The 18,562-nt window shown below is 38.4% G+C and overlaps 1 protein-coding gene across 1 annotated transcript in view; it reads right to left on the bottom strand.

The window, feature by feature from the left end:
* epha6 (eph receptor A6) overlaps nt 1-14,686 on the bottom strand; it is a 133,452-nt gene extending 118,766 nt beyond the window's left edge. The window contains exon 1 of the mRNA XM_026932073.3: nt 14,104-14,686. Within this exon, the coding sequence (XP_026787874.1) occupies nt 14,104-14,182 (79 nt within the window). The 5' untranslated portion in view covers nt 14,183-14,686. The remainder of the gene's footprint in view (nt 1-14,103) is intronic.
* Nucleotides 14,687-18,562: the final 3,876 nt, after the last annotated feature.

Raw genomic sequence — 18,562 nt, 5'->3', positions numbered from 1 at the left:
AAAAAAAAATAAACAGAAAAGATTTCTGTCGCTTTGACATTTGCTAGTGAGTGATTCATCCAAATGCTCCATACTCCAAACCTCTCTTTGCACTTATGTTCTGAAAAAATATACATGGTACTTAGTGAGTGTGTTGTGTACAAAGTGCACAGGCCACCCTTCAGCAGGTGACAGTTTCTGTAGCTGTTCTTGCTGATTACAGCAGGGGTGAAAACACAGCTATTAGGCCGCCCTCACTGAGCTCAATACGGGCTAATTTGATATGATGAATGTGCAATTTCCCTCTCCTCCAAGCCTACACTTAATTACAGTAGCTATCAATAAAGTGTGTCGTCGTCTCCCCAGTGGCTACTGTGCTACTTTTTTTTTTTTTTTTTTTTTTTTGCAAGAGTGTCATTCATTCTCCTACGTGGTATTCCTTCTGTCTTTTAGAGCTTATAATATCTTACCAGCATAGGGAGGTAAAGAGAGATGTATTTTGGGACATATCAAATCTCCCCTTGCTGAAAGTGTATGGTGCTAAAAAGCTGTGATGGTACACAGAGTGTTGTGGTGTTATGCAAACAATATGTGTGTTTGTAATACAAGAGCTGGTGCGTTAAATGGGCCAGACGGCTACTCTAAGAGCTGTGCTGAGTGCAAGGCTTGGCTAAATGCTCTAAACATCTGCAGACAGTCTGAGCACTACTGTACGCCGTAATCAAATCTGCCTGCTGATGCCGGATCGCCATGACTGGAAGTGATGGATCTGCACGGCTCAACACACCCAAACAAAGAGAGGTGAATTAGTGCGCCGGGCACTTTGGCTGCCTGGCTGAAATCAGATTATACCCCGTCTAGACCCCATGACTCAGTCTCAGGTCATAATTATCCCTAAATTTCCACATTGAAGTTTTCTCTGCTGTCTGATGATGAAAGGGAGATTACACTTAGATTGGGTGATAGATTTAGATTGACTTAATTAAGGAATATTTACGGGCAACATTCTCAGAACCAGATTAAACTTCAGTCTAAACACAGCTCTCAGTGGAACATCTGCATTTATTGCCACATTAAGTACCTTTAGTTTCCAGTTTATTTTTCCACTGGACTATGTTATTTGATCTAAAATCTAATAAAATAATAAAATACAGTCTAACAAGATAAAGATAGATAAATAAATAAAGTCTGAAGTTTTTCTTGTGTCAGCTAACCTAAGCATGATTAATGTTTCCTTCGAAAGCTGACCTTTATTAACTCCCATAAGCCACCTGAAGGCCAGATTTATATTCATCACTCTCATAACTACACACCTTTCCTATTCACTTCAATGTAGTTACTGAATAATTCATGGTTATTAAGTAATAATAAAACATGATGTGGTGTGCTGGTATAGGAAAATAATCAATGACGGGGTTGTGTGATGTGGCCCAACATGTTACTGTTACCAGTATGTTATTTTCCTATAACAGCAAGCCCTGAAGTATATAATACAGCAATTTGTCAAGGATTCCAGGTTTTATTTATTAAAGAATGACATGTACTTTTTATCCATTTATAGTTATATTTACAATTGTGGAATGTCTGCAAAACCACAGTTCCTATTATAGTAGCTAAAACTAGTCCTTCCTTCACCAGCCTCGACCTTCAATAAAACAAACAAACAAAAAGCATCTTGTTGCGTTACCGAGAACCCGCAAAGGGCGAAGCTTGCAAAAACAACCTTTATTTCAGCTTTACCTCTGACTGTTTCAAAGTACTAGCACTGGAGACTTCCAAAAATGCTAAATAAACTTCTCCTTACAGAAGACTTCACCATATCAATAATTATACACTCATTTCATCCATATATGTAGAGCATCCACCATACAAGTCACTGTGTAAGTTGTTATTATAGAAACTATAAAGAATTAGAATGAGCACATTACTATAAACCTGTGTTCAAATCATGTTTAATGAGCTAGCGAGGAAACATGGCTAACTGACGTAATTTTGTTCTGCATTTTTATATCAAGATTTTACTTAATGCAAATTGCTCATAAAAGTTGTGCTACTGTCTATTATGCAGTAATTCTTCATGGAATGGCATATGATACATGTACTTAATAAACTGGCAACTTTAAATGTTACAGATGTCCTTGTCAGAAAGGTCAAGTGATTTGCTGCCCTTAATCCCAAAGACTGAGACATCAAGTGAGAGTCATATGAAGTGGCAGCTGTCATTTGTGTCTGTCTTTGGATATCCCAAGTCCTTTAAGTAGGCCAAGCAGAGTGGGATAGAAAAGACACATGCTACAAAAAAAGAGAGATAAGACAGACTTGCAGAAAGTGTGAAAATCCTCCTGCTGTCTCGGTTAAATAGAGTTTCCTTCTGAAGTCTTGTAACCTGCTGGGAGGCGTAAGAACCCACTTTAACCTTACGTTTGATGCTGTGCAATGTGAAGCCTGGATTTTTGACATAACATGTCATTTTGAGCTCTGTGCTGGATCTAGTTCTAATTTAAGCATGACAGCATTCAGAACAAGACATTTAAAGGTCAAATCCAACAGCTATCCCACAAGATACACAAGATCTTGATGTTTTTGGTTTTTTTTTTTTTTTTTGCAATGTCCTAGCTTGCATAGTACACTATGTGACGAAAAGTTTGTGGAAACCTGACCATCGCATACATATGTGGTTCTTCCTCAAACTGCCACCACACAGTTGGAAACACGCAATTTTATAGAATGTCTTTGTATGCCGTAGCATTAAAATTTCCTTTCACTGGAGTTAAGGGACCCAAACCTTAGTCCAGCCCAAAGTGTGCACAAAGTGAGGTCCATAAAGACATGGCTGGAGTGGAAGAGCTTGTGTGGCCTGGATGGAGCCCTAACCTCAACCCCACTGAACACCTCTGGGATGATCTCGAACTTCAACTTCATATCAGGGCTTCTTCCCAGATATCAGTACTCAACCCCTTGTGCTTTCATGGCTGAATGAGCATAAATCCCCACAGCCATGCTCCAGAATCTAGTGGAAAGTCTTCCCAGAAGAGTGGAGGCTGTTATAGCAGGAACAAGGGGACCAACCCCATATTAATACCCATGGTTTATTAATGGGATGTTCAATTGTCACATGTCCACATACTTTTGGCCACATAGTGTATGTAGAAAATAGGAAATAGTGCATATTTGACCCTGATCTCTGATACATACTGTTTAGTATGGTAGTAAAAAGGGTTGTTTGGTGTCTAAATGCTAATATAGTTAATTTATATCACTTGAGATTAGGGTGAACTTTTTTCCCATTTTCTCCTCTATTTGGTCCTCTGCCAATTCCCACCCCCAGCCAGCTCTCCCCATCATACACCAGGTAAAGGCTAACAAGTGCTACCTTCGAGATACATGAAGCCAGCCAACTGCAACTTTTTGCTGAGTCACAGGTGAGTGTAACACACTTGGAGGAAAACACTATCTGCCCTTTTCTGCATACATGAGTTCACAGACACCCACAACTGGCTTGTGTTGCTGTAACTGACAGGAGCGAGAGAATATGCCAGCTTTCCTACCTCTCCCTTGGCTCTCGGTCACAGATGGCTGCGGCATGACCGGGAGAATTCGAGTTTGAATCCCAACAATGCCACAGCCATCTGTGGCTGGGAGTCAAGGGAGCGAAATTGGCATTGCTCTGTAGGTGAACACTTTTCTGTTGTGTCGCTTAGGAGCCTTGATCAGGGCGAACTATTTTTGACATTATTTATTTCAGTAGCAAGTAGTCTGGGACCATGATTGTGTTTACTTGGCACTGATTTGATTACATAATCTTATTATGCGTTCTTCACATCTTTCATAACAGCATCTGATAGAAACAGCTTCTTTGGGCAACCTTTAGAAAAGAAATAATTAAAAAGTGTAAAACCTATGGATGGGAACAAGTTTTTGTGTAAATCATGAGTGAGTATGTTGCCGTAAATTTTACTGACAGTCAATTCTGTTTCATAATCTACTTGCAGAGATACAGGAGGCATGCTTTGCAAGGACTGTGCATAAACATCTACAAATTATTTAGACAGTGAACTTCCAAGAAATAATGACTTGAGGCTCAGCAGGAAAGAACAGCATGCTCTGATACTCGTGATCCAATTTTAAAATCAGTCCTCACTCTCAGAGTCATTTTACTGACATTATAGATATCAACATCTGGGCAGATGTAAACAGGGACAGTAATGCCTTCCAACTATACATTAGATGACGTGCATGACACCTGATAGCCAAAATGAAATATAAGTTTTAATTTATAAATAAAGCAAATCTAGCATTTATATGAAAAGAAGAGGTGTCACCTCAGGTATTTTCAGCCTCATTCCCAGAGTTAAAATTATACACGTTTAAAAAAATCTTGAGCAAATGTAAGCAAAACACTAATCAAGCCATTACTAGATATCTAACATTCTCATTGTGCTTAAATAGACATTACGAACATCTTACTATGCCAAACTCCCTCCAGTTTATAAATTGTGAGGCTAAACACTAGTCAATAGTCTAAATTTGCTACACTTGCAACTTTACTGGTGGAAACATTAGCAGCTTTTCCCAGGCTTTTAGACAGAACTAAATTTAATAAGACATGAACCCAAGAAACCAGACAAGTGCAAAGACCCTTCAACATGCTGTCACTGGAGACTCCTTCCATAAACAATAAACAAACATCTCATACCATAAAACTTCACCATACCAACAACTTTTTCTTTTTTAAATAACAATACCCTTTTTTAAAATCAGTAGGCTAATTATTAGTAGGCTTAGTTTATGTGGATGGTTAATAATCATATTAATCAACACCTTCTGACCAATCAGACTTGAGAATTGAACAGCTCTTTGGAAAAAAGGGTATATAACAATTTTGCATCTATATTATGTGTTTGTGTGTGTGTGTATATATATATAGATAGATAGATAGATAGATAGATAGATAGATATTATGTATAACTATTTATTTTGTGGGTTGATAAACTAAAACATTTAGCACATGTAAAACATCTTTGCTGACACAAATCAATACTTGGCATGCTGTTACTGAAATTACAGTGTGTATCTGCTTATAAATTCTAGCTATAAATATTTATGTAGATGTCAAGTGCTGGAGGTAAACATTATTTTTAATACCAGCAGAATCAAAAACATCACCATGGCAGCTGTGCATGCATTTTTTTTTTTTACCATTTCATACCTGTTATTATGTTTGGGTTAAACCTGCAGACAGTGGATTCGACCATACAGCAGCGTACTGAAATGTCTGTCTTAAGATCATACAAATCCCATCCTCTAATGGATTGTAGAGTGCTGTTCACACACGGAGTTTAATGTTAATGGTATAGTGCTAGTCATACATTTTGTGTGTGTGTGTGTGTGTGTGTGTGTGTGTTGGTACTGTAGAGGCCACATGCTAGATGTTATCTGCAGTTGTAGTGCTGCAGTGTGCCACTGTTCTTACTTTCCTGTGGTGCGGATGAGAAGTGCATTCTGGGATATAACTATGCTGGTCCGCTTATTAAACCCTACTTTCCAATCATCATTCCATTTTATTACTTCACTGATTACACTATTGATCCTCAGTCAGAAATGGTGTGACATCCCATAATACCATAATACAATGTACTGTGCAAGACTTGAATCTAAGTGAAACCACAGTTCTGCATTCTTATCGGACACACACACACACACACACACACACACTGCTGCAGCTAATCAGTGACTACAGAAAGTGAATATGAGAGGTGAGATGTGTGTTGGAATTGTGGTGGAACTCGGCGGCACAGGGACGTCACTACCCAGAAGCGAGCAATCAGTGGTTTAAAGCAACACTAGGCTCTCAAGAGTGTACTGTTTACTCAGAAAGAAACGTTTCATGTTTTCAGTCATGGTGGACTAATCAGTAATCCAGGCTAAGTGGACAAGCAGATTTCATCTGTAGGTTTTTAATTTGTAGTTGCCCAATAGACAAGTAAGTTTAACAACCAGAAAAAGAAATAAAAACTCTACTACTGCTTATTGATGCACACAAAACAAAAGTTTTCATTTTTGGTATGTAGCTATGTTTAAGCCTAGCATGCGCTACTATAATTAACAGAGAATTGTCATTGACAACTTCCGTTTCCAAAATATACTGTATGATAGCTTACATTTTATATCATATATTGTTACTACCGTATAGCTTTGTGCTTATTTATTCCCATCACTTTTAACTTATTTTTAAACACGAAACCATTTCACTGTACAAAAGCATACAGCACTGTGTACATAACTCATACCTAATCATTGTTGATGTTCAAACACCGGTTGAAATGGGAGAAAATAATTACAATAAATAGAATTTTTTTATATATATAATATCCCTGGTACTTCCAACAGATTCCATTAGACCCATTATCCTGCTCTGAGATATAAAATTACACAGCACTCAATGTGGCATTACGATATTACACTGCACTGTTCACACCTCTCTTACAGGAATCCTCTTTATACAGCGGCATTACAAAACTGACATTTAACCATGCAAACAGCAAATTCCTTTCATTCTGAAGTCTGTGCGATAAGCATGTAATCAGTGACACCTCTGTGTGCGTGCGTGTGTGTTTTTTCTCTTTGCTCTATTAAGAACAAAAGAAGAAAAAGAAAGTTAAATCTCAATTGGTGCTCTCTGAGTACTTTTAGTGTCATTAGTGAGAAAAGTGTGGAATACTAGAGGTGTTACAGTGTTTAAAACTTCCACAGCATATAAATATATCATGGTTTCACAGCATCACTGTGTTAATCGATCATTTAAAAAAATACAAAAGCTTAAAATAAAAGAAGGTTTAAAAAACTGTGTAAAGTTTTCTTTAGACAAGTTTATACAGTTTTGTTATTATAAGCTGAAAGAGAAAGTGGATGGATGCAAGCAAAAGCGGTGTACTGGGAAAAAAAAAAAAAAAAAAACCTAGTGTGGCAACGTGCAGCATTCTCTTAGCCAAAATTTCCCAAATTTCCCCTTGGGAATCAATAAAGTACATCCATCCATCCATGCATCCATCCACCCATCCCTCTATCTATCAAAAAGACACTAGATTGTTTATTTATTTCTAGTCAGCAATACAATGTTCTTCTTAAAGTTAGGTACATACTTGGAGCGGGAGCAAAGGTGGCAATGTAACGTGTTTAAAACAGTGGTGAATCAGACAGCCACAGGGTTTGCAGTGCAGCTGTGTCCCCTCTATAGGTTGACCGTGACAGGTAGACGGTAACTGCTTTTTAACTAGCATTTTGAAAATGTCAACGGTGAGTAAATCGTCCAATCATATTCAGTGACTAATGGTGAAACTGTGACACTGTAACAACACTACTGGATATTGTTTTGCACTCAGTAGTCACAGCCAAGATCTATGTAGCATAAGGTAGCATTAACATTTATTAATAATAAATTGTAGATATGCATAGTGAGCAAATTACACTTCAAATCATGTAGTCCTACATTTTTACTAATGTCATATACAGCCAGTTAATTCAGGTTAGATAGCTAGCACTAGCTAGGCCTAGCTAATATGAAAAGTCTGTCACCTATTCTAATTTTGGGAGCTAAAATAACATTGTCATTGTCAACTCTTTGTCAGACATCTCCCCACAGATCTGTTCACCAAGGGCAGGCATACTGAGAGCATTAAGCTCCAGGTTACATAGCCCTGAGGTTCACTGAAGTCCATGACAAAGTCTAAATTCACCAAGGAGAGTAAAAGGAAATTTTCTAAAAATTAAAGAGCTTAAATAATAACAATCCAGGGAACAACTAAGGTGTTGCCTTCTCAACAGACTATCCAAGCCATCCAAGAGCACATAATCCAAGAATAGTGCCCCCTAGCATGCTGCTGCATTTCACTGCATTCATTTACACTATTTCTCACATAACATTTAAAAAGCTATTACTGGTAAAGTATAGTTTTTTGGGGGTTTTTTTCAACCGGTAACAGTTGACTAACAATTTTTTATGTGGCTGTGAATGTGCGGCATCAGAACTTGGAAAAAAAATAATAATAATGTTGAAATGCAATGATAATGAACACTAGTGAGTTCTCATAGTTCTGATTAGCCTTCACAGTAGGGTATAGCTATGATCACATCAGAAAGAGAAGAATGGTTCTTTTGTTGAACATTCGATGCAAACTGATCCAATAATGTCAGTGCTTCGTGCATTAGTAATCTTTCTCTGTGAAGTCAGTTTCAGGGAGACGGAAGAATGAGCAGCACTGAGGGTTAACATGGAGATCACAGCACAAGGGATGCTTGGAAATGTCAAGGTGCAATTTCCAAATTGATTCCCATTACAATAAGGAGACGATGCAGACCGAAGTGTGTGCTCAAGTGAGAAAGAGGTTGGGGTAATTGATTGGTATGCTGGATGATCAGAAAGGCTAATGTTTTCTGTTAAATGCTATAAATCTTTATCAAAAGCCATGCATTAAAATAGATCTAAAAAAAAAACTATGCAATGCTAAAATCTGGTCCAAAAAAACTAGTACACAATGGTTTGACCAGCATGTATGGTTCAAGTTGTTATGGGTAAACCACTGTGGTGACCTTGGATTAACACACAACCACACACACACACAAACACACACAAAGCAGCTGGCAGTACAAAGCGCTACAAAACCTCTAACTCTCTCTTTGAAGAGCTATTGAAGTGTTGGAGGTATAAAGTGGAAGCCCCAGAGATTCGACTCCTGTGTGTGTTGCTGAAATCAATATGAGTGCTTCATGCAGCAATGATAGGAGCCACAAACAGAGTGCTAAGCTTTAACTGCGCTCCACTAAAGGCCAATGCCATTGTTTATGATGCTCTTTACTGAAAGTTATGTGGCTACACAAGAGCAAAAGAATTAAGTTGCTAGGGGCATGGGGGGAGCATATGAAGGATGGAGATGAAGTGTATATCATCATGACAAATTAGTCGCCAGAATGGAGGAGGAAGAACAGAACAGGCTGTTTTGCACTGCCTTATCTCAAATGTTCCTGACAAATGCAGGCATGTGCTGCCAACTGGCAGCTGTAGGAGTGATGGAGAAAAATATACTGCGTTGCATCAGCTCCTACCCGGGTAATCATCTCAGTCCACTGAGAGCTGCAGTTTCTACAGGTATTCATTTCAGCCCTGAACAATAACAGCTGAATTCACTAATGAGCTCAAACCCTTAACAAAGGAAGGAACATAATTATATCAAATCAGGCATATGCACAACACTTATACTAGAGATGCACATTTTGGTCATGTACTCTGCTCAGCTCAAGTACTCTGAGAAAGCGAAAGAGTATTTGAGTACTTCATCCTATAATGACTCCATGTGGTACCATGTGGTACTTCTGGCCTTGACAAAACTCAGTAAATAGCTGTGTTGTTTTCTCGCTTATTACACTTTTGCCTAACTGTGGTAAACATGTTATTCAAGTTTGGCTTTTTTATTTAACATTTGCTCAAGTGCTTTATAGCTTGTTGTACGAGTAGGAGTAGGACTGTACCAGTGTGATATGCTGCAGCAATATCAGATCAGATCTGACATTTTCCAATCCTAACCACTGATATACTTTATGTAGTGAATTCACCAGAAGTATTCACCAGACACAAACTGTCTTAAAGTACGTTGCTATGTCCTTTGTGATGTTTCACGTAACTTTTAACACAAGATTGGCTGCTCTGTGGACATCTGTATGAGATTAGTACTAGATATCAGCATTGGGCTTTACATAGAAAATATGGGGTAACTCGTATCACAATTTGCTCTATTTGTTTTTATTGTGTTTTTGCATCATTGCATGTTTTTGAGTTCTTGGTTGGCTAAATTATGGTAAGGATTTGGCCAAGAATAAAGAGCTCCACTGTTTCAGTCTCTGAGTTGTCTCTGGCTTGTGCAGTCTTGGTTGACCACGCGCTCCTGCTACCAATGCCACTGAGACTAACCACAACATTTTAAATAAATATTAAAGTGCAGTCAATAGCTCATGTTTTCTGTGTCAAGTGGGTTTCCTCCTGGTTCTCCAGTTTCCTCCAACCTCACAAAAACCTGTAAATAACCCCTAGGCATAAATGTGTTTGTGGCATCTAATCCAGGGTGTATTCCCAGTCCGTGACCAGTGTTCCTGAAACTCACTGCGATCCTGACTAGGATAAAGCGATTACTTTAATGAAGTTTATAAATAAAGATTAATGAAGGAATGAATAAAAATACAAATGAATTAATTATTATGTTTTGTTGTTGGATTTTGAAATTCAACTGATGTTAATTGCACATATAATCCAGTAATTTTGGGGTTTTCATTGAAGCAGATGTAACCATCTCTTACATATAAACATTTTCCTAGGCTTATAGTCTAGCTCTTTTAACACTAGTCACAGTATTCTTCATCCATGCATAAAGTGAAATAAGTTATAAAATAATAAGAGCTATTTTCGCTTATGCAGCCTCTTTGTCCCACTGTAACAGCTGTTTTGCTCTCTCCATTCTCTCTGCCTCTGACTTTTTGTCATTCCTCTTTCTCTATCTTTCCTTACCTCTTTATTTCTCTATATTGTCTTCTTTCCCCTTGTGTTTCTTTTCTTCCATCTCTCTACCTATCGGCTCTGTCTCTATCTTTCCCTCCCTCTATCTTTACATTCCTATAATCTTCTTGCTCTCTCTGCCTCTCCCTCTCATCATCCTCCCACGGTTGGACTGATACAGGCCCAGCCAGCATCATTTATGCACTCTTATTGGTGCCGTTCTGTCTCAAAGTGGATTAGCCGGGCTTTCATCCACTCTCAATACTGCTGGTGACAAGCAGTTGTGTGGAGCCCCAGCTAATGTGTGAGGAAGAGGATTGAAATGACCATGGTCGAGAGTGCTACACCACTCCAATCACCACTCACAAGAAGACTCTACAGTGTGTGGGATTGATTAGAAGGAGGGTAGGAATCGTTCACCCTATTAAGCTTTTCTGAAATCTTTTTTCAGATTTTTCATGGAGTGTCTGAGGCTAGGATTTGGATAAAAGAGGCCTGATCCTAGATTAGTCCAAAAGCATACCTGCTCAGATTGAATGTGAGAATTGGACTGCTGGTGGGGTGAAATATCAAACTGATAGCTAAAGAGGTACGATTTTGAAGAATCCTGCATAGATATGGTTTTGGGAACGAGAGAAAAGAAGTGGTACAAAGTGTTTTTTTGTAACATTGACTCAGTTGTTATGTTGAGTTGATCAGTGTATGAAAGCACTGCTAGGGCTCCGGAGTGGTTCAACAGAAAAGCATTGAAACTTTCGCTGGGAGATCACTAGCTTGAATCCTGTGCTCTTTGTGGCGTAGTACGAGAAACATGAAAGGGTGCAGTTGGTTTGCGTCGCATGTCTCCGTGGAAGCATTTGTTAGCTGACGTGATATTTTAACGTACACATTAAAATAATTAACCTAATATCTAAATAATTGTATTATGTTTAAAAAAATTAATCTTTACAGAGGGTTCAGTGGAATTTATTTCACAGTTACTTTTTGCAGTCCCTGGCTGTCTCTACAGGCTTACACCTCATATTCCTGTAAAAACACACACACACAAGAAGTAAACACACACTAAAACTGATATTACAATAGTATAAATGTTGTTAATTTAGTGCGGAATGGGGTGACTGGCCAATTACTATCTACATACCACTCATTTGAGGTTGCACTGATTTACCACCTCAGAGGCGGAAGGGCAAAACCTCACTCCTGTGAAAAATGTACATCCTTTCAATCAATCCCATTCTTAATTATCTTCTGGACACTGTCTGCCTCCTATCACTATGACCATCTCTTTAACCCCTCACTCTTGTTTAAACTACATTTGGCATGACTATAATGTAAGATCAGTTTTTTTAAACATTAACATTGCAATTGCAGCCTAGCTATTCAGGAGACAGCATTTTATCACAGGCTCAATATGAAGCAACAACTTTTTTGTTGAACATGACCCCACTGCACCTAACGGCAGTGAAAATGATGTTTCATGGCTGCTGCATCATAACAAAGTTTTGTTCCTGTGTTGTAACATGAGTATGTTTGCTTCCCATCCCTGTTGGAGCCAATTATAATCGACACCATGCTGTGCTGGACAAGAGCCTGTAGGTGAGTAGCTGTGGGTCGGAAGAACGTCTTCAGTGACCCTATGTTAAGAATAACCATTTTATTAGTTTTTTTTTATCAGTCTATTCTCATATAAACCACTTCAAAGTAATTCTTTAGAGCAATTAGATACTAAAAAAAGTCTGTTTTTGAGACTGTGCTCTGAAAGACGGATGAGGAATGGCTTATAAATAAAAAGAATTGGCTATTGTGTAGGACTGAGGTGTTTTAATCGTCTCTGTCTGTAGTACATCCTACACAAATGCTGTTCCGCTCACTGTCTCTATCCTCCACATCACACAAACACACACACACACACACACACACACAAGATTGGCCTGAACTGATGTGTGTTGCTCCCCTGCTCTTCCAGTTTTATCTACTGTAGGTGTTAATTTAATGTTAGTCGGAATGAGTCAGCCTTAAATTGGTTACACGTAGCTTTTACACGTGGGAAGGATTTTCAATTCATTTTTTCCCCCAGCGTGTTTTCTGTTAACAGAAAATGACCTTGAAATGTTTATTTTGTAAACCCTGATGAATCTATAGCACGCATTATCATATGCCTTGGCTACAGATAACAGCTGATCAATATGTTCACAACAAACTGGAGGACACAATGGCAACTTTAGGGTCTGTGGTTTGAGAAGGAAATCTATAGGCAGCCGTAGTGAAGGAAGGAAATATGAAACTCTTAATGCCTATATTGTCCATGTGGAGTGTAAGAGTAGTTATTAAGCGCAAATGCAATATATGTATGTTCTTTAGGGATGCATAAGTAGGAGTCCTAATTTTTTTTTTTAACTGATATCGAAATCAGAGCCAATTCAGTAACCAAGCAGAATTTCTGCAAGTTTGCAAATTATGCAAAACAACAGATGTGTGATGATGTCTTTTAGATGAGTTCTTTGAGAGATCTGTGTCAGGTTACACATTTGCGATAATAAAGAATAAAATATGTTCATGGATGTATTTGGAAAGTCCAATTCCATATAGAGCCCAAATTTCAGACAAGTATTATAAGTATATGATACTGATATAAGTATGCCCTTTGCATAATTTGGTAAATTCCTTTCTACTTGATATTTAGTTTTAATATTATGTATATTACCCGCTTTGATTTGTAAATACGTGTCATGTTCACTGTGTTAAATGTTCCTGCACATATATTGTATGCTGTTGCATTGATTTGACACACTCCTGTGTACCTGTACTTGCTCAATCTGATTTTAAAAGAACAAATTGTGTGTGCTGTCTATCCACGACTGGCAAGTTAAAGCATCAGCTTCATCTGGTTCTCATGATGCACACTCAGAAATAAAGGTACCTCTCTGTACATTTCACTGTTGCTCTGGTGGTACCATCAAGGGTACATCTTTAGTACCTTTAGTTTCTTACACCTTACAAGGTGCCTGTAATGCTTCAAGGGGACCCAAGTGGTCTTTAAGGTATATTACAGAGTGCCTGACAAGTTCAATGAGAGTAAAACATAAAACATATACTTCATTTTGTATTTATTATTTACAACATATGCACTTTCTCAGCTGCTGGATCACGTGTTTGTAGATTTCACTCAACATTTTCTCATTGGTTCCTGACTTTTCAGACACCCTGTATATTCATGTTTCCAGCTGAAAGATACCTACTAGGATGGTACCACCCCAGCAACAAGGAAAAGTACAGTTTGGCTGGCACACACACACACACACACACACACACTTTCTTTATTACACCTATGGGCTGAACTGGAACAAACCTCTCATATCTGTTTCATCCAAACAGTTTGATGTTATGAGGCAAAAAAATTCCCTGCGGATTTACACAAAATAGACGTGATTCATGACGCAAATATTATTCCAGCGTCTAGCTTTCAGGTTTAAAGCATTACATAACAATAAATAAAACACTCTAATATATGAGATATGGTGTACACATACAGGAATAGTCTCTATGCTACAGAACCATCACTCGACCAGAAGGAAACGCACCTTGGTTGGGATGCTCGGGGTCCGTTAACGTTACTCCCATTAACGCAAAACTGAGGCAAATTCTGAGCTGAAAAGTCATTTTTAAAAGTATCCAGTACAGCGAGGGTCCTCTGTGAAAAGAAACAGATTACCAATCGTGTTTAGAAATTCCTTAAACTACTTTAAATCGTTTGAAATCGCCGTTGGACCGCGGCTAAGCGGCTCAAACACCAATCCATAGCTCGGTAAATGACAGATAAACTTGTCCTGTAGGAATTTTTATCCCATGAAAGAGACTCTTTCACGTCGACTTCTTCTCCTTCTTCTCCTTCTCTTTCTTCTTCTTCTTCTTCTTCTTTTCAGTATTAAAAGGAGGTCCTCAGGACATCACCACAGCGTCGTTCTGTCAGAGTTCTGTCAAAATCCCGCCTTTTTTTTTTTTTTTTTTTTTTTTAATACCTCACGCGCACATCTTTCACTCAAAACGTGTGGAAGGCGCGCGAGGCGCGAGGCGCGAGGCTCACTCTTTGGCGCCAATCTCTCTCGAGCTCGTCTCCAGACGCCGACTGAACTGTGGTACGGCTTCAGTCTCCAGGAGGGAGGAAAGAAGAAGAAGAAGAAGAAGAAGAGGAAGAGGAAGAAGAAGAGGAAAAAAACCCACTATTTTCAGATTTATTTTTTTTCTCCCCTCACCGCGGCGCGCTGGAAGAAAAAAAAAAAAACAACCACCGAAAAAAAGAAGAAGGGGGAAAAAAAACCCAAAAAAAGCTCCGGCACTAGAGGGTGTTCGCGCGCTCACGGGTCGCGCGCGCGAGCAAACTGAAGCGCGCGAGCTTCTCTCCACGGAGCTTAAGGCAGGTTTTGCTAATGCGGAAAACACTGTCCCCCCCTCAGGTGTGGTGCCTTCTCATTAGCTGATTTTCTAGTCAGTGAAGAAAGAAAAAAGAAAAGGGGGGGAGACTGAAATTGAAATAGGCACAACACGCCGTCATGGCTGAGAAGTGGATCCATACTGACAGCGAATCTATTTTATAGGAAGTGGTTGATTGGGAGATGGCAAGTTTCCCCCCCTCATTCCCACCAAAACCACTCTGCAGTTGGCCATTTCAGTATTTTAACCAAGTAGGGGAGAGTGGGGTCAGTTGTAACATTTGTCCTCTTAGGAGTAAATATATTAAAGGTAAAATATTATCTATTAAAAGATCCAGTTTTTGACACAAAGGTCACACATAGGTACATCTGTCTGTTCATGACTATTCATTACAAAACACATTATACACACACACATATACATATATATATATACATATATATAACCCAGTGCACTGTGGAGCACTGTGGATTGGACCACAATCCAAACTATGGAGTTTGCAAGTTCTCCCTGTACTTTAAGGGTTTCCTCTGGGTACACTGGTTTCCTCCCCCAGTCCAAAGACATGCGTTGTAGGCTGATTGGCATCTCTAAATTGTCTGTAGTGTGTGAACGGGTGTGTGTGCCGTTGTGCCCTGCGATGGGTTGGCACCCTGTTCAGGGTGTCCCCCCACTTTGTGCCCCGAGTCCCTTGGAGTAGGCTCCAGGCTCCCTGCAACCCTGTGTAGGATAAGAGGTACAGAGAATGGATGGATGGGTATAGTTGGATGGATATATAGTATATAATATATACAGTACTGTGTAAAAGTCTTATGCAAAGAAATGCTGTAGAGTAAAGATGTCTTCAAAAATAATGAAATTAAATGTTTATAAATTTACAAAATACTATAAAGAGCAGTAAACTGTAATAAATGGAACAAGGTCAATATTGGTGTGATGACCCTTTCCTTTAAAAAAAAAAAAGTAAGTAGTAATCTTAGGTACAATTTGTGCAGTTTTAAAAGAAAATTAGCTGTAAGTTTTACTGAGCATCTTGCAGAACGCACCACAGTTATTCTGGAGACTTTGACTGTCACACTCGCATCTTAATTTTGCAGCAAAACCCAGCAGCCTTCATTGTTTTTTTGTCTGAAAAGTGGTCTTACATAATATGCTGCTTTCTTTAATGACATACAAACATTCTTCTGTAATATTTATTTTTTCTGCTGGAAAACTAATGTTTGGAAATCTAAAATGTTTTGTACTGACTTGATAATGTAGAAGTCATAAAATACATAAAAAAAACTATAACAAAGTTTGTACTAAAAAATAGGGTGCATAAGACTTTTGCACAGTACTGTATATATGATTAAATATACAATCAAAGGACCAACATGTTAAAAGGGCGGGGGCGGTTGTAACATCTCAATTCAGTAGGAAATATAAAAATTTTTTTTGCAACTTTTTATCATGCACTAAAGAACTGGTCAGGGTCCCAGCAACTCTGGAGCCAATCCTGGCAACACTGGGCACAAAGTGAGGACCCCCAGATGGAACACCAGTCTGTCTCAGTCCACGCACTCATTCACACCTAGGGGCAACATGTTTCTACTGTTATGACAGCAGGAGAAAACCCATGTAACACGAGGAGAACATGTGAAACTATGCACAGAAAGCAACTGGAACTCAGGATCAAACCGAGGACCCTGGAGCTGTGCTACCCACTGTGCAACTGTGCATCCCTTATTCTTAATTGGGTGCAAAAATGTTGGGCACCGCATGACGCACAATTATGTTAATCAGCTGATATGCTTGGATGTTTGAGCTTCATTTTAGTGCCACACAGTTTTCCAGGTAGGAAACAATTTAGCAATTTTTAACAATAATTCAGAATGTTCTCCAGATGAGGAAAATTACTTTCTTAATTCAAAATCTGATTATAAATTCTTCAGAGTGTGATTAAGTTGAAGATGGTCTCTGTCACAGGATGCTACTAAGCATGTCCAGAGTGAGTGTCACCACCGTAGCTTGTTGATGATTGGAGCAATTGCTAGAGTTACAACTGACCCCAGTCTACCCTCCTATAAGAATTTATTGGAATTGGCCTAAAACCTATTTCACGGGGAAAAATTACCCTGGCGAAAAGTAAATATAACTAAACCAACATCAAATATTTGTTAGATTGCTAGCCAATCTTAGCTTAATTAATAGTTAAGTAGAAGCTTAATTAATGTGTGTTTAATCAGTTAAGACTATGTAATATTATTTGTTAGTATTATATATTACACATTATGCCCAAAGTTTCAAATAAAATTTACATTTTCACAACTCCAGTCATCCTTTACCAGTGAAAGCAAGTCATAGCATTTTGTTTACTTACATCTTAAGTGATATTACATAATAACAATCATCCAAAGAGGATTGAAAAGTAAGAGAAGAGTTTTAGAATGGGAATTCTTAAGAACAGGAATGGCATCCTCTTGTATCTCTTCTCAAATCAGTGTGTTGTGAATGTTTTATTCCTCATGTACCATAGCAATTTTTTTTTAATAAAGAGTGACACATATCTTTACCCATTAACTAAGGGTTTTAAGAAAAAAAAAAAAGAATTTGCAGACATTCCACAACTATAAATGAATAAAAAAATTCATTTTCGCCCAATAAATAAATTTAAAAAATCTGTTAGAAAGGCAAATTGCTATGGTATAATTTGTAGTATCAAATGGAACCCTGGTTATAGCATCTATTTTGAAAGGTAAAATAGTGATGAAGTGTTTTTGTGTGAATGTGAGGGTATTTTGTTTGTGTACATGATAGGTAAAGCTAGTCAGAGTGAAAAAGTTTGGTATGAATGTGATCGGTAAAGTCTGGCATGCACCCTGTTTGTCCTTTCAATCTGTTAAATGCTTGAGACTTCATCTGTTCAGTCTGTAAAAATTTATTTGCAGGGCTATGAGTTAATTCCATCATTTGCCTTGCATTAGTACATCATTAACTCTACTTCAAACGTCTGTTCATTTGCTTTTCTACTTTCACCAGTTTGTAAGAAACTGCCATTATCCTCATTATCATACAGTCATACTTGGCACAAATGCACATAACTGACTGTCCTTGAGAAAGTCCATAGTACAGATGGTTATGCCTAATACAGCTTCCCTAAATGCCATCTAATGATCTCCAAGTATGAAAATACCACTACCCAGACAAACAAGTCAACACTCCTTCACACTTAGGCTAGTGCATGCAGGACAGCATATTTATGTGGAGACGTTTAAAAGGTCATTTGATGCTATCATGCATGCCAGATCTGCCGCATGTAATTTATCGATTGACTGAAAGCCCAGAGTTTTGAAGGAAAGCAAGTCTTTAATGCAGAGGCTTGCTTCCAGTCGGTGCTGTTTCTTGAATCGGGTTATGCTGGCTAAGCAGCTGTAATGCGTCTGCATTAGAGGACATTGGATATGCAGGGTGGTTAACGGACATAGCAAGGGAGAATCAGAAATATTCTGCATATACCTTTTCTATTCATCATCATATCATCTGTTTGCAAATCTGATGTGTATAGCACCAGCAACTGGTCTGTGTACCTCATACCTCAGTTTTGTGCGTGTGCCATCATTAAAAAGTGCT

This window comes from Pangasianodon hypophthalmus, chromosome 26, assembly GCF_027358585.1.
Source record: "Pangasianodon hypophthalmus isolate fPanHyp1 chromosome 26, fPanHyp1.pri, whole genome shotgun sequence".
NCBI classification, from domain to species: Eukaryota; Metazoa; Chordata; class Actinopteri; order Siluriformes; family Pangasiidae; genus Pangasianodon; species Pangasianodon hypophthalmus.
Note: the sequence above shows the minus strand (reverse complement) of the source record. Positions and strands in the feature narration are given on the sequence as shown.